The sequence below is a fragment of the Embiotoca jacksoni genome, unplaced genomic scaffold (genome assembly GCF_022577435.1).
Source record: "Embiotoca jacksoni isolate LCO1_2020_lvr unplaced genomic scaffold, fEmbJac1.0.p SCAF_9, whole genome shotgun sequence".
Classification (NCBI taxonomy): domain Eukaryota; kingdom Metazoa; phylum Chordata; class Actinopteri; family Embiotocidae; genus Embiotoca; species Embiotoca jacksoni.
Genome location: NW_027185447.1, coordinates 7,719,627 through 7,739,835, shown reverse-complemented (window position 1 = coordinate 7,739,835; position 20,209 = coordinate 7,719,627). Strand labels below are relative to the sequence as shown.

The window sequence follows — 20,209 nt, the reverse complement described above, 5'->3', positions numbered from 1 at the left end:
GGCATTACAGTAAAGAGAGGAGTACAGAGGCCCATCCAAGTGCTGCTTTGGACCTGATGAGCTTTGTATAATAACCTCGACATTAAACACAAGGAATTCTGGTTGCAAATCAAATTTTAAGTTGTATTTATACAGCCTAATATCAAGTTCCTCGGGGAGCTTTACAATCTGCACAGCCAATGAAACATAAAAATATATAAAAACATGGTCGAACTACAGAGACTCTGTACAACCTCCTCCCATCCGCCTTGGCACAATAACCCAAATGGAAGCCTTTATGAAGCACTGATGGAAGCAGAGTGCGCTTTATAATGCACGGCCGTGCACACTACTACATTTCCAGCTAATCAGAAGCGCGCAGTTGCAGAAAGGAGAGCGGTTGCCAAGGCAGCCACCAATCTCCCCTCCCCCTTCTCCCTCCGTTCCTCTTTCCCGTTTATTATCGGCAGAGGTCGCATGGCAGAGGGAAGTCCAACCACTTCTGTACTGGAACCAATGCAAGAATATGCACCTCCACAACAAAGCCTGTATGGAGTCCTGAGAGCAGTGGGGAAACAGAGGCTGCAGATTTAAGAGCTGCTGTTTCAGCCGTGAAAATATCTAATAAGACAGGATCTAAGTTGGAGGTTTTGCATTATTTTGCCAACACGTGCGTATCCATGAATTTTGTACTCTACGTTTTGAGTGAGTGAGTGTTTCGCATCCTGGTGCGGGGCTCTGAGGACGACTGCGCATCACCAGAGTTGGTGCCGAAGTTCGGCCGCGAACGGATGTTGAGGGAAGAGTGTACCGAGTAAAACTCCCCCACTTCTTTTTGTCTCTCCCGCTTTGGCGTTGTGTTTGCTAAGACAACAGTGAGTCAAAGACGCTGAAAGTGATTTCATGCCTTCAGTCTCGCACAACCTGAGATGGACGTGAGATTTTATCCTGCGCCCCCGGCAAATGTGGGTTCATGCTCCCTACCGACTGATCCAAGTTGCCTGAGCTCGTTGGACTATTACCACTCGAACAAGGTAAATAGCACTCTGTGTAGCCCCGTGCACTGAATTTGTGAAGGTCTCACCTGTCTTTTTATGAACCTATTCTGCCTGCAATGTTCACGCAATGCAAACGCATGTTTTGGACGCGTTTTATTCACAGGCGCTCACACAGCTGCACACTCTTTAAAAAATGTCAAGTGTCAGCAAGTAAAGTAAGTAAAGGATGGACTGGTTTTAATTTAGTCTGGAACAAGACAGAGAATTAGTATTAAATTAGACTAAAGCTTGTAATCTTAAAATGTTCTATGTTAAAAGAAAATGTGTAGTTCAACTTTTTTTCCTTTTTTTTTTTTTTTTTTTACCCTGCAGGCATAATAGTTGTTGTGTTATTTCCTCGGTGAGATCGTGCAGTTGTGTTTTACACAAAGCTGGTATTAAGTGTCTCACCCGATGTGGAATACCAGGGGCTGTATAGAATCCATACTGCCCCACTCTGCTCTCTGATCCAATACTATCCTCCCTCTCAATGATTTCTTATGACTGACATGGTTTTCCGCTGGGAGTTCAACGATTAAATGGATGTGTGCCAGTAATGTACTGTTAATTACTTTGTAACGAGAAACCACAAGAGTCTGGCTGCTACAAGTATCACTCTTTTCTCTGCCTCAGTTTTGACACCCCGCGGCTTTTGGCATGACCTGCACTGACTCCATTGAAGGAGCGCAAGTGGCATTTAAAACTACATTATATATGGATATTTTTTTTTAGTCTGACATTTTCCAAAATAAATAAATAAATAAATGAATCAGCCCTTGCTAAAAAAACAACAACTAGTTTTTATCCTGTTGTAAAAATCAGAAAGACAGAGGAGCACTGGAAATCTAAATGTATCCTACCATAAGAGATTAAGACACCACAGAGGGAGATAAGATCACAGGGAAAGTACTAATTAGTACCACAAACAGCAAATATGCCCTGTGGAAAAACTAGGAAAACTATTTAAAACTGTTTAATTAACAGACTTACAGCTTCCACTAGTGTTAACAGCATGCACCTGCAATCCCTGAATTAGAGTTTGTTGTTGTCACTTACCATGGTTATATGACAAATTGTCACGGCTCAGGATGTTGACCTGCTGCTTCAGTTCTTATGAGATAAAGATGGTTTGGAGTACTTTCTGACTCAGATATTCAGGTGTGACAATGATGGGAATATTATAGAAGACAGTTGGGGATGTTTGTCTTTTACTGTATGTGTGTGTGTGTGTGTGTGGGGGGGGTGTCAATGGAAAATCTCTGTGAGTCAACGGAACATTTCAGTAATCAACTGAAAAGATCATCTCCCTGCTGAGATCTTAAAAAAATAATGCTACAATCATCTTTGTTTAGGTTTGGTTGCACAAAGCTAGTTCAAGTGAAAAAGACAGATAATGAGAACACAGTTTTATTTGGCACCTCCCAATCGATCATAAATGAAATAAGGTTCATATAAAACCTTAACTGATAAGGCAGGTTTACACCTGTGACACACAAATGGGCTCATATAACTGTCTCCTCTGCACAGGCTATCTTTTTGTAGGTCACATGAATTAGGATCATCCTCCATGCGGATAATCCTAAAAATATGCTGATATCCAAACACTGCATGAATCCTGGAAACAAAGCCACTAGATATTAAATGATGTAAAAAGCTTTCATGAGGGAGAAAGTGACACCAATGACTGTCACTGATACAAAAGTGTGGCGCCCCTCAAAATTACAAGTGTTCATTTGAATTATTGAAACCCCCCCTGATCCCTTTACTTCGGGTTCTTTCCACAAGGGGAGGTATAATTTGCTATCATCATGTGTAACACTAACTACCTTCACTAGCAATGCAAATGAGGCTGGGACCAGCGGGGATCATTTGGTGTCCTGTTAACACAGTGCACGAGGTCAAGTTCCTCCCCTCAAAGCTTGTCAAACTGACTGTGGCATAAAATAGACATCTGATTTGTTATAGGTACTGTATCTACAGATCACATCTGCCTGCTGCTAATCTTCTCTGACAGCTTTGGTTGGCCAGTTTCAAATTCTGCCCAGGTCTCTTTCTTAAGCAGCAGGGAGGCAAAAGGCTAATCATGGCATTGAGGTCAATTGTCTCTAAGAGCTCACTTTGCATATTTATGTGGATATTTTGCTTTCTGAATTTGTTGGCTTCCAGTTTAGCTTTAGTATATTCTGTTGGGATAACATTATTGGAAAAGACTCAACATAATTTGAATAAAAAGGAGCACCAGATGAGATTTACCACCATTATTCTTCTTTGGCTGCTCCAGTATCATGAAAAAAAGGCAATTTACAGTCTGAGAAAACATTTCTCCTTTTATCGCTGTGAAATTATTAGCGTGTTAATCCGAGTCACACGCAAGTTTAATTGGATAAAAATGAGCAAGTGCTTGTTTCTTTCTTGCTTTATAGTCTGTTTATTTGCAAACCTGTTTTTGTGTGCTGTGACTCACTTTGGATGCTGTGCGCGGACACGAGCCGAGTTTGAGTAATTAGCAAGTTCATGCGACTTCCAGGGAACACGTGCTGCTGTCACGCTCTCAACCTCCGTCCCACCACTCATTTGGAGCTGCAGCTTGTTTCATTCATAATTGTTCATGTTAGATTTGTAGTGCTTCTTGAATTAATCTGTCTTTCACCTTGTTGATAATTACTCCTATTACCAATCACTGCATACTGTAGCAGTGCTGATGATCAACAATAACTTCTCTAACGCTGGAAATGTGAAATTTCTTCGAGATTTGAAAACAGTTGTTTGTCATCAATTATTCTGGTAGCTGAATCAGCATGTGCCAATGCTGTATTTACTGAAACATCTTGCATTGTAAAACAGATAAAAAGGTAAGAATGAAAAAAAAAAAGGAGAGATGCATAAAATGAGCACAGAAGGTACTGCAAGTGCAGATGAAGATGCTTTAAAAAGATCTATAAATAACCCTGAAGATGTCTACTCCAATGCTGTCAATACTCATTTTTTTTTCACTGTGAGTGTCTTTTATTACGGTGGTGGTCTCCCAAAGCCAAGGAAAAATTACACAAAATATTATCATAATAACAGCTTTGTGGTCTGATGCTGATATGAAACTGTACCATGTTTTAATTCTGTCAGCTGGCTGCATGGCACACACATTACTCATACACAGTGCAAATGCTGTGCTAATTTGCAATTTATGTATGGTAGTAAACATGGAAAGTAAACAGATACATATTGTCTTATACAACATGTCCAGCTGTAATTGCGCTGTGGCTTTTCGTGTGTCCAGTGCTTTTAGTTTGCTCTGTGAAATGGGAACACAGTGTCTGCTCCTTTATTTGAATACCTTAATCAAACAGTGCTGACTGCTGCTAGTGCTGCTGCTGCTGGGGTGAGGTGCTTACAGTACAGCAATAGCAGAGTGCAGGGAGAGTAGGGCCTGTGTTTATACAATCAGGCCCCACCCAGCTCATATATCCTCCCAACAACTGATAGCTGCTTAGATAGGGCATGACTGAAGAGCTGGCTTTGTTAGTTGGTGGTCTCTGCCTCAGATAAGCTGGAGAATGATGTGCTCCATTTGAATACCTTATCCGAGATTTATTTTTTATTACAGGACTGCCTTGTGTATGCTGTGTGAAGGTTTGATTACTTTGCATGGGAGGACTCTGAGTTTCCATCAAGTGATCAACCTCGAGAGAAACAAGCTCCTGAATAAACAAACGCATCTTTATTGGTAGGTTTGGCCAAATGTACAAAGGTTATATTTATAACTTTGAATTCTTAAACCTGGCTGGCAAATTAAACAGTCCCTGTAATGCTGGCTGTAATATATGTTCATGCTGAGTGGTGCTTTCACTATTAGCTAATGACAAAGTCTGTGGTATGTGACAGAGAGGCAGAAAGAGAGAATCAAAGGATGAGTGAGAGTCAAATGGGTTGAAGTAATCAGTGCCCCAGTATGGGGACACTGTGTGTGTGTGTGTGTGTGTGTGTGTGTGTGTGTGTGTGTGTGTGTGTGTGTGTGTGTGTGTGTGTGTGTGTGTGTGTGTGAGTGTGTGTGTGTGTGTGTGTGTGTGTGTGCCCGTGCATGCTAACTCTGGGCCATTCAAGCGTTTTGCTGACTACGGAATCACAATCACAATTGCTTTCATAGCCCTGTGCAGAGGAAGGCCATGCATACCACAGTAAGGGCCGGTGACACACAGCGAGCAGGGGCAGAGCAAAAACAGCCACTAAATCATATTCTCTCTGTCCCGAAACATGGAGGAGATTTTAATAGGGATTCCGACCATTTGAAATAATTTCAATATAAATAGAATTGGCTCCGACACTGTGCCATATACCAGCTCTGTGATTCAGCCAGAGATTTCTTGCCTTGTAATTTTTTTTTTTTTTACGTCGGAGACTCTGTCTTAAAAGTCCTTTCCCCAACCAACCATGAGGTGTCTACATCAGTTTTGGTGTTGTTCTTTTTTGTAACTTTGTTTCAGAAATTTTTGGAGATCAGAGCTGATGGATATAGACAGCCAAACATGATTATTGATAAAAGGGATTGAGACAAAGGATCATATATAGCTTTTTTTTCACCATTTAAATGCCTCGTGTCTCTTTGTCTGGCCTTTAAATGCAGTGGTTGTGTTTGATGTAGGTTATGAGACTATATGAATGTGTGTGTGGTAGTGGTGGGGGTGGGGGGCTACCCATGTGCTAATTATTGGCCGTGGCAGTACTAAGCTACTTTCTCGTTGGTGGGTACCAGTGCATCCCCCTCAGCGTCTGTTACCATAATTAAGACCAGCCGCCCCACTGTAGTGTGCTTACATTAGTCAGCCCGGGCCTTCCCATGGGGCAGTGCGATGGCATTCTTATTCTTACAGCAGAAGAAGAAAGAAAAAGAAACAGAACCAGCACCTGCTGCAGAGTAGGCCCCTGGGTGTTTAGTTAAATGTTGATTATGTTTGCTAATGGCTGCAAACACTCAGAAGAGATGTAGGGTTGCAGTGTGGTCTGTTTATTCATCTATCTTCTGTCTATCGATCTATCGATCGATCGATCTATCTTGTACAAATTCCACATATTCTCCAGTTTTGTGAGAACCTTCTGCTTCACTTTGTTTTACATCACTCTAAATGTGCATTTTTGGCCTTTCTGACTCAGCAGTTAGAGCAGGTTGTTCACTAACCCCAGGGTTGGCAGTTCAGTCCCCATCTCCTCATGTCCACATGTCGACATGTCTTTGACCAACACACTGAACCCCATGTTGCCTCTGATGGTCAGGCCAATCGTGTGTATGAATGTACTTTAATTAGTAGATGTTACATATATGTAACATGTATGCACATATCTACCTACTATGTATGTATGCATGGAGGAGGCTGAAAGCTGGACAAACATTCCCAGTTGTCTCAGCTTCCTGAGGTATGTCCTGTGCAAACACCATGGGGCATGATATAAGGTCCTTGCCAGCGATTGAAGGCTCTTTCCCTCCCTTGTTTTCACTGAATATCCTTCACAAATATTATCAGCCTGGTGTCAGTGCCATATTTGCGTTGTGGCCTAAAGGGACAGTGCCTATAGGAAGGGTCAGTTAATGGTCCAAACCCAGATTAACATGCTAACAGTACATACAGACTGCAATGTACTGAAACCTTCTAGTGAAAAGTTTAACCAAACATTTTGATCAGTGTGGAGTCATCTCATTCACGGGAGGTAGAATTTTCAATTAAAATGATAGACGTTTCAGGTTGCTGTTCACCATCAGATATTTGATTTATAATCTGAGCACCGGTGTCTTTCATGAATTCTAACTGTACTGTGAGAGTCAGTTTCCACTTGATGAAGACAGTTGATAAATCCATACGATCCAGAATTCACTCTCTTTTCCTCTTTTCCCAACTGTGACTGTCTCCCCCGTCCCTTGTCTGTCAGGAGCATGTATTTATTAAGTGTGAGATATTTAGCAGGCAGATGTAATTGCTTGTGCAAGGCTGTAATCGTCTGCGTCCAATTCAGTCAGCAGACTGCGGGAGCCCACAGAGCCACCGAGGTAATCAAACTGTGGCTCATTCTTCCTCCCTGAGAGCTAATGATGAGCTCCATGATCGTTTACAATGGGCAGAGAGTGAAGTGTGACAGAAAGTACAGAGTGGTAATAACATGGTTTTAGTTTTTCAGTGCTATTTGTTTAGTTTAAGTAATGGGAATTGGAGAAAAAGGGGAAAGTTGTGAAGAGTTAGTGGAAGATAAATGACTAGAGATAGATGTTGAAGAAAATAGAAAGTAGAGATTAGAGGAGGCTTGTGGATTGAGAAAAGGGAGGGAAAGCCGGAGAAAGAGGCCCTGTCTTTGTGTTGTCGACCTATTTAATCTCAAACTGGCCACAAGCCATGCCGATGAGTGATGTCGCTAAGAAAAACAAACAGAGAAAAGAAAAGTAGGATTTTGGAAGTTATGACATATGGTCAATGGTGTTATGCTATTGGGGACTCCGTCTGTCTCTTAACTAGACTTCAGCAGTCTCATAGCAGCTCAGAAGACTTGTTAACACACAGGAAAGGGAAACTTGAGCACATCTTTTTATAGAATAGCTAATAACACAGTAGACAGTAGTGAAAAACCATAGCCTAAAGCAGCACTTACTGGCACAACCCACGTGAACCCAGCAAGTATATATGAAGGTGTATGCTTATGCATGCATGCTTTTGTGTTTCTGTTGCCAGCACGTCGGCAACAGTGGAAGAAGTATTCAGGCCCTTCAGAAAAGTAGGCAAACATTTCCTGAAAAGTAAAAGTAATGACAAATAATAAGTCTTGAATGTAAAAGTACTCATAGAGCAGCATATATGCCCTGTCACTGTTTTATTGCCATATCGTGTATTATATTGTTAGATTATTACTACTACTAATATTACCAGTATTTTTTCTATTGCCAGTTCAGTGATTTAAAATCAAGGCAAAGGATAAAGAGGCATAGTGGCTGTTTTATTTTAAAACAAGGCCATTGTTTGTAATATAATTTTTTTTTTAATCTTAGTAATTGACTTAGGCTACGTCTACAGTAGTTTTTTGTTTTAAGGAAAACTATCTCTGTCAGCACAAGTGTTTTAGCAATTTCTCCCGGCTAATCTCCATCCATACTAACACGCCTGAACCGCATATTACACGGCCATTTAAACACACTGAGCATACCACTCACAACTGGTGATAGACCGCATTTGAGTCATGAGAAGTGAGATGGTCAGTGTTGGAGTAGGTCACAGAATCTGCTGGGTCACCAAACACTGGTTGTTACACATCACTGGAGTCAAAGCTGGAGTCAATAGCCAGCATAATAAAATGCATTTTATAATGCAGAATTTAACTGCCCAACAGCTGCTGGCACAGACAACAAGGTCAGAAACACCTGTAATTTAATATCCATTTTGAATTAACCACTAGTAGTCAATGCTGACGTTTGTTTTCTTATGGAAAAAAGGTCATGTGATTTGGGGCGTGACAAATAAGGAAAGGACACTTTGGGATTAAGAAGACCTAACGGGAAGCGGACGTGGGTGTTTTTAAATGTCTCCATTTCTATATACAATCCCTGAGTTTTCGAACTAAAATGGGGTCACAACGTTCTTAAAAGTTTACTTTTAATGGGCTCAAAAATGACGCAAATAGAGCAAAAGTTGCACATTTTGAAACAAAACAAATTAGTGTGGCTGTAGCCCCAAAGGGTCAGTTCACCCAAATTACAAGCAAACAAAAAATTGTCATGAACCTCGAGAGGGATGAATTTATTTACCCAAGTCTTTCTGAAATGAAGTGTTGCTGTGAATTATTTTGAATGTAATTTTCTAAGTACTATAAAAGCCACAAATTTTAATTCCAGATAACTCCAATGTAATGGGGTGAAATAAGAGGGGTGACACTTGACAAAAAAAACCTCTGCATCATGAAGTGTGAAAATATGTTCTTTCCAATTTGGGTAACTTGATCCTTTAATTTTAAAGTTGATACCCAGACCATGCATTTTGCTTGTTGGGCTTTTGTACCTGTTGCTGTTTGACTGCAGCAACAGGTACAGTTCAGTCAGTTACTTTGCAAAGGCAATGGGAATGCCAGAAACAAGTGTTTGCAGCAGCAGGGCATGGAAAGGGAGTGAAACTGAGAGATGGTCATGTTTTATTAAGCCTGATAATGCAGCCTAATCTGTGGCTTGGGTTACACATTGCTTTGTGGGTAATTAGAGATCATGTCGTATGCCTGGCCTGCTGAATAATTGCACTCCGCCCTAATCCCCTCCTATCCGCCTTTCACCCGCCACCTCACTGCTTCTCTCCCTCACTTCTCTCTAAAAAAAAAAAACGACATGCTTCCAAAGGAGCTGGCCTCCTGTCATGGCAATGCACAAATACACAAACATGGCATTCATATTTTAGGTAGCTAGTCATCCGAAAGTTTCTACCTCACTTTAAGATACTTGGAAATGTGCTTATGTGCTCGGAATTCAATAAGAGGAAGTCGACAGTGGAGCACTTTGTGGTTTGCTTTGTGGAACTTGTTAGATGAATGACTAATGCCTCCTGGCAAGTGCCCCAGGTTTACTATTACCAAAACAATGGCACTTGATACAGAGCACCATAGCCTTGGTTTTCACACAGACAGGAGCTCAGGCTGCTGTTTTCTTTTGAACCCTAAATGCTGACTGCCCATTCATGCAACATCCCCCGAACACAGAGACGCACACAAAGGAAATTCTCAACTGACACAGTGACTTGTTGAAAAAAACAACAGGTTCTTTCATCACTCATTGTCCCCAATTTTTCCATTGTTAAAAACCAAAAAGCGTTTCCCTTTCTCAGTATCTAGATTCAGCCATTATCATGTGTAAAACTGTAACCATGTTTTGACACACACGCACAGTTAAATACTCACTGGTCTCACTTGGAGCTTGACAGCAACTTCATTAAACGGTGTACATATTTCAGGTGGAAAATGATGCAATCTGGTACAGTTTTAGAGCAAAAGCATCAACTGCACTTCACCGCAAGAAACTGTAGAGGGGCAAAGACTGCATGAAAAGCAGGTTTAGACTGTGACTGAATTCATGCAGTGTTTCCCCTACAATTTCTGTCACGCCTTGTGGTTTGAGCCAAAAATCCCCATCACATGTAAGAATAAATGAAAGTGATAAAAAAAAAGCCACTGTATAAAAACAGTTTGCACTTATCTGTTTTGTATCTCAGTGATAGCTCATAACACACACACACACACACACACACACACACACACACACACACACACACACACACACACACACACACACACACATACATGTGGCACTGAACTCATTAACCATTGCGACCTCTTCACACCATAGGAGGTCGTACCAATGATCATTTATTCAAGCACAGTGTATCATGGGGAGACGTGTTCACGTTGCTGTCATGTAGGAAACGAGCTTTCAGACATCTCATATATCATCAGGCAATGACTACATTTGCATAAAAAAATTATCAAAATGCAAAGCTGAGCTATCTCCAAAGTTTTCAAGTACCATGGTTATTGGCAGGACAAGAAGGCTTTTAAGAGTTGAGGTGGATAATAGCTACAGTCTCGTCTGTTCTCAGGCTGCATGTACTGTTGGTATTTTTATAGGTTCAAGCTGGTATCAAACCAGAGTTAAAAACAAGGCAAGAAAACCACAGTGAGGTTGTTAAGGAGATAAATTTGGTGTAGACTCTTGAGGGCAGGCTTCAGCTCGAATCAGTTTTAGGTCTTGGGGGAACGTTGACCTCTTGTAGGACCAATGCAGTGGTTGTCAGTGAGTGGTGTCAGTCATTGAAATTTTGTTGTTACCATACACAACATGCTCACTTTTATTTTGATAGATCAAGAGGGTTTTAAAACATGTGCTACAGCCTCAATGGTTACTGGTTTAGTCCTCACTCAGTGGGGTAGTATAATAAACAGTTTTGGACAAGCGTTAATTTACTTTTTGGCTGGACTGATGGGGCAGTAAGTGAGTGACTGAGTGATGAAGTTATGCCACATGACTGAGTTATAAAATGTACAGCCCTTGTTTCAAATTAAAAGCCCTGAATGTGTCCGGTCCAAGCAGAAACCAACAGTGATGTCACCTAGTGGTTGGTGACCCAACTGTTCGACGTAGCCATCTTGCCAGTTCGGAGTGGTTTGGAGGCAGAAGTGACCATATTTGGGCAAGCTGGGGGAAGCGAGAAGTGGATCTGACTTGATCTGATTGGAAACCCGAGGACACTATGCCCCGCCCACCAATTACGGAAACCTGACTGCACCACAGGCCTGTCAATCAAACAGACACACCCCCAAAAACATGCCTTTTTGAGACCTAATAGGAAGACCCATTTGACAGACCCAGAACTACGTCCACTTTTTATACAGTCTATGGTCCAGTCATATACTAGGTTCTGAGATAGTCTTGTTAACATCTAGATACCCTCCTGTAATACTGATGATACTGAAATTATCAACATTTCTTCTAGGCAGTATTTACATCCTCACAGTTAGACTGCTCATCTTAAGTTTTTCAATATGATTTATTGGTGGGCTTACACGTGATGTTTTAGCCTTACAATGCAAGTTTGAGATACTAGTCTCAGAGAACCATAACTGCATAGTCGTGTCATCATCCGGGGACATTTGACAATTTTTTTTCTGTCAGTCATCTTTTCTCATTGATGAAACTGTCCATAAAGTCTAGACATGTTTTGGGACAACAGATGCTATTATTGGATGGCCACAATAACAAAAAAATCCCAAGTTGCCCAATTAAGACATTTAAGACAAACTTTGAACCACAGGACCACACACAGGGTCACGCACACTCACTCACTTTTACATCTCTAAATTCCCCACCACACACACACACACACACACACACACACACACACACACACACACACACACACACACACACACACACACACACACACACACACACACACACACACACACACACACTCCCCACATAGCTTTAAGGCATTTCATTTCCTCTCCTCCTATGACAACATCACAATATAATGGGACATGGTGTCACGTGACAACAGCAAGTACACGAGGCGATCAAATCGCCCTTTCTGTCTCTCTCTAGCTTGAAGGGCAGAACGGTCAGTCGTTACATAAACTAGGGTTGGTTCAATTACAGAAAAATGTGTCCTTGTCATGAGCAGAGTGATGAAGCACATCAGAAATAAGTTTGTTGTCTGCGCTCCTTCAGGAATTTGATTGAATAACTTGCTTTCTGTGCTTACGTCCATAGAGACACACTGTAGTGAGACTCATATACTGGATTCAGGTTTGACTTAATTAAGATTTTATGTCAAATCTACGTGTTGGTGATTTAAAGAGCCTGACCAGTTCAGAGGCCACAGATATAGAATTTGAGCACAAATTAAATCTTTATCAGATGTTTACACCTCTCTACCCCCCAGCTCAAGAGTGAACTATCTCCTAAACATTGAAACGAGTGCTATCCAGTGAAATCTGAACTCACCAACATTTGACCTTTAGCCTCTCTCATCCTGTTTGGTGTCCTTCAAAGTGATCTACGTTTTGTGAGTAGTTGAAGTTAAAGCACATTATATTACATTAAAGTATTATTTCTAAAACCCCTAAAAATATCCAAGGTTTCTATTATCACATTAACACAGCCAACACTTATGTATCTGTGATTTTCTTTTTTTCAGGTATACAGAACTATTTCCAGCAATTTATTCTTCATCTCTGTGAACCTTGTTGTGGCTGACACTTGCTCCTGGTTTTCACTGTGTGCTCTGTCGCAGCGCCGTCGCACTGTTTTCAGATGTACCTGTAATTAAGTCATCTTGGAGCCTTGAGAGTGCCACTATAGTGCACTGAGCTGAGACCAATATGCCACTAATTGTCCTGAGTTTTAATTTCTAATGGAATGAGGGCCAGAGGGAACACTGCTTAATGAGATGCCGTTACTCTGTGTGTGTGTGTGTGTTTGCTTGAGTGTGTGTGTGTGTGTGTGTGTGTGTGTGTGTGTGTGTGTGCTCTTTTATCTGTTTACTGTAACTGCTAGTGCCCTGGTGAATAGAGAAACGAGTGAGTGAAGCAAGATGTTCCGTTTTGATCTTGTTACCGCACTTTTGTTTATTCTACAAAGCACTCAGGATGTTTCTGTCTCTCCAAACTGTTAATTCACACATTATGAATGGTAAATATGCTTTAAAATAGGCAACGTAATTGATTGTACATTGTACGGCACAATAAGCTTTTCAGAGATACCTACTGCCTGTTAACCAGACCGAGGAGAGCCCTCTCTTTGTAACTGTGACAGTGGAGACCCTTCCAAAAGTGAGAAGTGCTTTTGCCTTTGGCACTCAAGTTATTGCTCAGAAAGCACGGTTGTAGACTGGAACTGGAAAGGTTGTTTACATAGCCTTGGGAGTGTTTGTGTCATAATTTAGATTCCAGGCATTTCAACATCCAAATAAATCAGTTTAGACTTCTGGGGACAAGTAAACCTCCAGAAGAAGAAATGGACCAGCTGTGTTAAAAACGTGTTATATAGTTTTATCGCTGAAGCTCAAGCAATTTAGTTTTATACAGGCAAAGGAAGAGTCGAAGTTCACAAAACATGTGATTTAGTATTTTGATCATAGGGATGTTTATCTTTTATTTACCACGTTTATATGTGTCGGACAATCCTCAGCATTTGTTGTCCTTTAGGTCTGTAATTTTAATGACATCACACACTCACAACAGTCATCCTGTCCTATAATGCTTTACACAAGCAAAAAGTCTGGCACCAGAAAGATAGAAACACTTTATGTGCACCCATGAAGACACGCCTTCATGAAGCTTTCAAACATTTCGTTGACTTCACTGTAATTTTTCTACCTTATCGCTTTTGAGCGGAGTTTGCTTTTGCAACTGATTCAAGGCCCTTCCTCTTATTGTTTCAATATGTCAGAGCATTGTTTGAATGAGGTCAACCATTACCGATCTGGCCTGAGGCCAGCTTGACTTCAGCTGATTTAATTGAATCTACGACATGAGTCAAACTCAAACAAGCAGAGACTGCTTTGCCATGACAGCCTCATTACTCCACATTAAGAACTCATTTCACAATGCATTGTGACTCTGGGCTTGACAAATAGTGAAAAGGGATGAAATCAAATAAGTAAGTACATTTTGGAAGACTACTCTTAAGATGCTCTTGCTGAAAATGCTCAGGTACTGTACATATATTAGAAGAAAAGTCTTTCTGCTGTTTTGTATAAGTCAATGTGAATGCCTTCTGGGTTAAAGTGTTCCCATGTTTGCCATCTGCAGTAATGGAATGACATTCAATGCCATTTTCCCTCTTAAATGGAATTTTTGTCAAAGCGTTATGAATTCAACCTGCCTTGTCACTCAAGCCGCAGACATTGCTGAGAGGGGACAAAATATGCGAATGAAACCTTTCACTGCAGATTTTAGCTGTTAGCTGTGAGCAGACCAAATAATGACGCCTTTATCACGTCGACAGCACAACAAACAAAGGAGGCTTTCTTGTAACATACCAGAAGACGTGATATCGGGCAGTATAATGGCATACATTATGCACATAACCCATACACATCATTCATAGCATCACTACAGTGTGCTAGCTGCATTTCAGCATTTCATCAGCTCAAACCTCGACTAAATTTCTCAATTAAGCACGCATTCTTTGAGAGCAATTGGCAGCTTGGCCAGAGCTTGCGGGGAGAAAAAAAACCAAAAAAAAAACGTGCAGCATGCTCAACGTGCCAGGGCCTCCCTCCGCAATAGGGAAGGAAATGTTGAGACTGCAAGAGCTGTGGAGTGGAGATATGGCAGTGTTTGCTTAGGGCTAGGTATCGGGCACAAAAACAAACATGGCTGCCCTTAATGAGTCTGTTTGCCTGCCAAAGGTAAAGACAGCTGTTGTCTCTTGCCACAATGGAACAGGCCTCAGTGACATGGAGCACAGAGGAGCACTCTCCGTCCCCATAGTAACGCTCACCTCGTGTGTACTCAAGAGGGAACTTATTAAGTCTTCTTTATAGATAAATAGTGAGTAAAATGTAAATTGTGAGGCCACACGGCACTTTCATGAGGTCTGACTGTGAAATGAAAAGGTTTATGAAGTCTTCAGAGCGCTAAAAGTGAAATTGCTTGTGGGAGTGTGAAACGGCCGCGCGCCGAGGTTCGACGTATCATAACTGCTGACATTAGCTAGTAAGAGTTGAGAAACTGCGGCTCGCTCTGTTTGATAAAGAACACATGTTATTGGACTGTTTAAGAGGCGACACTTTGCCTTTTTGCATTTGTCTTTTGGGGCTGGAGAAAATCTCTCAAAAATCTCTTCCGGCATGAAGTGGCTTCTGAAAAAGACACTAATGCACAGAGATATAGGCAAAGTGGGGGGTACTGAAACCTCGAAAAGCACTTTTCTCCCGTATGAGAAAATGAATACATTGGAGCTGTACCTGTCGAGGCAAATCAGCACTGACAGCTTGCTGTACTCCACGGCTAATTTTAGAGTTAAGAATATGAGCGAGATGACTGCACAAGCGTTTCGTCGAGAGGAGAGACGGCAGTAAGACACTGTGAACATTAAAAGGTTCAACCGTCAATTGCACAAGGCAGGCTTCTATTCAGGCAAAGCCCTCCCGGCCCCCACTGCTTTCCTGGCATTGTTTACTGTACATGTTGAGCTACTGAATGGAAGACATTTGTTTCCATTATTATACCGGCCTCGAACAAAAGGAACGACTGCATCACAGATAAATTTAAACCTTTTATATTATATGGATGAGTATACTGTGTAAAGTCTTTGTTTTTAGTAAACCAAGCTTGTTAAACTTAGTTGCATATTAGATCAACAAAGCAAAGACAATAACTGAGAAATATCTCATTAAAAAAAAAGAAGAAATTGTGTAGAACACCTGCACCTAATGCTTCTAATGAAGAGGAAGAAGTTTGTTTTATATAAATATTGAACATCTATTATGTAACACCTACATTTCTGTGTGTAATACTTGGACATTTACATATATTGTAATCAATTTGGAAAATCGACATGTTTATTTTAGTGTTAAAAAGTGATTCAACAAACTTTGATCATATAAATCCACATTTGATATATTTGTACTCCATTGTTTCAGTATCTGGTTGATTTAGATTTACTTTCCTTATTAAGTTGGAGTAAATGAAACTTTAAAAAATAAAAAATAACGGTCTTGAATTAGGAGTTAATCACTTCACAAAAGTAATGCCAGTCTTAGATTATGTTAAAAAAAAAAAAAAAAAAAAAAAAAAAGATTACGGTGTTCTTTAAATCTTTAAAAGGTAGTGGGATTTATCTTTTTTTTCCCTCCATATTTTCCCACAAATGTTTGCTTTGTACTCTTTTACTGTCTTGTGAGAAACACATTTAAACTGTAATGAGATTGCGGTTGCCAGATAACTGTCAATGACAGCTGAAAAGTACATTTCCTGTAGCAAAGACTATTTCAAAGAAAGGTCACCTAACTTAACCAAGCCAGTATTGTGACTGAGCTGAAAATGTGTGCGACCACATATTTGATGCCACAAGTCCTGCATGGTGTCTAATGGTGTGACTGGGATTCACTGTCCCACATCTTTGCATTAACACCACACATTAGGTAGGTAGGTAGGTAGGTAGGTATTTACTTTATTAATCCCCGAGGGGAAATTTTTTTCGCTACAGCAGCATACAGAAGCAATACGATAATAATAGAAATAATAGAATAAAATACTAGAATAGAATAGAATAGAATAATAGAAAAGCAATAAAATAGCAGTAAATAGCATTAAAAAATATAAATATAAAATATAAAATGCACAGTTTATACAGTACATTATATATCTCTATATATATATTATATACAAACAAACCAAGAACACAGTCAACATATATATATATATATATGTATATAAATATACAGTACAGTATATATCTATATATATTGTATACAAACAAACCAAGAAACACAGTCAACAGTGTTATTGTACTGTGATGGCTTTTTCCAGAGGTGCTCCTAGCGTTGCTGCTGAGGCATGTTTTTTTTTTTTTTTTGGAGGGGTGGGGGGGCAAATGGTGTTTACTGCTCTGTGAGGCCGCATTAGGATGTGGAAAAGGTTCCTCGCCTTATGCAGAGTATGGCCTTATTAATTATATTTTTGTTTTCTCAGTGGCAGAAATTATGCTTTAGTTAATTGAATTATCTTTGGAGCAAACAAACCACTCAGACATGGCAAAGTAATGAATGAGATTTAAGACAAAAAGTAAAAGATGAGATGGACTAGGTAATATCATAAAACTTAGTGTTGGAACTCATCGTGCAGCATTAAGTGTCATTAATGAATCATGAATACAAGTTTTTTTTCCAGATGGTGTTCCTCCTACTGCTCTTTTAAGATTATGTCTGCTATTTTCACTTACAATGTTATCATCCTTTTGTCAGGGATATTTGGCTTTCTGCATGTCTCATTGGCTGTAATCTTTAAGCCCTTCTCCTATTTGTTTGCAGCAGTGGCTTTCAATTAAACTGCAGGTTCAGTTTCTTTAGAGATTTCGTTTTCGAGTGACTCCCCAGAGAGGGAGCGAAAGGAAATGGCTGAACACATCAGACACATTCATCTTCTTTGCTTAGTTACTTTGCAGGAGAAGATGGTGATGCCCATTTCCTCTGTCTAATGTGTTTGCTTTACACCCGATGCCAAGTGTCAACATCCAGCATCTTGACAGTCATTTTTCATTTGGAGCAGGTAGCCAGGTTGAATAAGCTCAGCACTGATTTTGCATTTTCCCTGTGATCAGCCACTTGTTGTTTTTAAGGTAGCAAACTTCTAACACGTTGAAGGTTAAAAGTGCTCTAGTCGGAGATTATTACTTAATAGCCTTGGCTGGTTGTTGATTGGGAATAAAAAGCCAATTAACATAATAGGATATGGGACATAATGACAGAATTAAATGAGTGTGACAGACACACAATAGGCCTGCTCTGTCATCGCCTTAGCCCAGCACGCTTATTAGAATTAATCTGGCCTGATTAAAAATGCAAATGGCTCAAAGTCATTGATGGAGTTTACATGTTTTTATAACATTTAACTGATTTAATTACATGGAAAATAAAATGGTGGGATGTACGATTAAATTTTTTTTCCCCGTTGTCACCCTCCTGACGATTGCCACAGAGAAATGAATATTCTCTCATGCCAGGAAGAGACGGTAATGGGATTAGTGCCCTCCCTGTCTCTGTTTCTCTCTCCATCTCTGCCTTTCAGGAGCTGATGGTTTGGCTCATCGAACCAAGAAGAGCTACTTTATTGTTATCACTGAAAACATTTTATCTTGGTCTTAGAAGCACCTAGTGTGTTTGTGTGGGCTGAGAGCTTCACAAAATGTAAAGAGTTTCCTCCTACAATGTATCATCTTTAAAGAGCAACATATAATTTATTTCCAAAGAAGAAAACACATTCTGATGCTTCCTGGTGTTGTTTTTCATACTCAAGCAGTCATGTAGAAGAAGGATCTTAATAGACATATTTAATTGTCTAAGGTGTAAAGGCATGCTGTACAGCCTGCGGGCAAGCTGTCAGTGTACATGACATAATTTGACATTTTCAGTTTGACTCCAGGAAGGTGTTTCTGCCAGACAGAAATGTATTATATAACAAGTAAAGTAACGTTTGTCACAGAATTTCTGCAACAAGAACCATTGTTGCGCATTTTGCTGCAACCTTGAGATTAAAATCTTTACAGTCATACAGTGTGTTGCAGCCAATGACCTGTTTGAATGAGAGTTCCTGTTTTCTGCCTTCACATGTGTAAAGGTTTCAGTATATTTAGACAGTGTTCCTCTTGTACTATGAGCTTGTTACATGTGCAGATTAATAGTTGAGCTCACTTCAAACATGCTTGATGTTTTTGCACCTTTCAGTCGTGGTCGTAAAAACCTGCTCGCATGTGGTGGACATCCTGTGGGGGGAAGGAAATTGATTTTGCTGGTTTGTTTGTTTTAGACTGATGGGCGATATGCATCTGGTTTTTTTGTTGTTGCTGTTGTTGTTTTTTTAATATATATAGTTCTTCACTGGTCGTTTTATTGGTGTATTAACATATTTTATGGTCATCATGACTTCACAGCTGTTTCAGATTAGTTTTATTTGAGCCAGTATTTGGCTTTTCCTCCCATCATAAAATGTCTATAATGTGCACAAGAGTGCGTTTGAAAGTGACAGAACGTTTTAAAATTTGATTCATATAAATGGGCCAGATGTTCTGTTTTGATGTTGATATGTCTGTGCCTCTGTTGCTCCGTTTCACAAGCACCTTGACTCACAACGTCATCAGCAATGCAGGTATTCAATGTGTAGTACAGAGACGTCAACATCAAGCGACGAAGAGATTTGAGATTGTGAACATGGTCGTGATAAAATCTTTTTATTTTAAGACTTTGCAGATGAAAGAAGACATCGAGACCTAAAACTTTGTGTTGACAGAACAGGATCAATTCCAACCATGTGTCCGAACATCAGCTCGATGTGTTGAAATGGAAAGTATGCTATCGATCTGTGTGCATTAGAGCTCTACAGTAACATAAGTAGTGAGTGGCAGAACAAAAGAGGCTCTGTGTGTCACACAAGACGAGCACAAAGAGCTAACTTCATGCAGTCTATTGGCCTTTCACTGTTTATCATTTTAAGACCAAACGTATATTTGTACTTCATAAAGGAATTTTACTCACTCATATGCATCTGGAACTGATTTGGGATCGTTTGAAATGTTTAGGCCTAATTGCCCTGTAGAGAGAAAGGTTATTAAAATGGGTTGTAGTAAAGTGCTTCAAATTTTTTTTAATATAAAAGTCACTACAGTCTGCCGCAATAGGGGTGAGGCAACACAGTCACATCCGAGAAAATCATGTTGCTCATTTATGTCTCCACGAGCAACCCTCACTCACAACGGGAATGTCTTATGAGGTTGGAAAGCATACATCCTGCGCTGATATTTTCCTCTTCCAACTCATACTTTCCCTCGAGGAACACAATTCCTCTATTGTGACACATAGTACAGTATATCACATTCTGCACATTTCAGCCAGAGAAAAGACACAGTGTTGTGTTGTTGCACATGGCATCATGATAGATATGTTTTGGTGGAAGAGGGTGAGGTTCAG

At 40.2% G+C, this 20,209-nt stretch overlaps 1 protein-coding gene across 2 annotated transcripts in view; it reads left to right on the top strand.

Moving 5' to 3' along the window:
- Positions 1-429: 429 nt before the first annotated feature.
- Positions 430-20,209, top strand: part of LOC138193230 (TOX high mobility group box family member 2-like) — a 76,364-nt gene continuing 56,584 nt past the window's right edge. For both annotated transcript variants that reach the window (XM_069141132.1, XM_069141131.1), the window contains exon 1: positions 430-1,013. In XM_069141132.1, the coding sequence (XP_068997233.1) occupies positions 909-1,013 (105 nt within the window). In that variant the 5' untranslated portion in view covers positions 430-908. The remainder of the gene's footprint in view (positions 1,014-20,209) is intronic.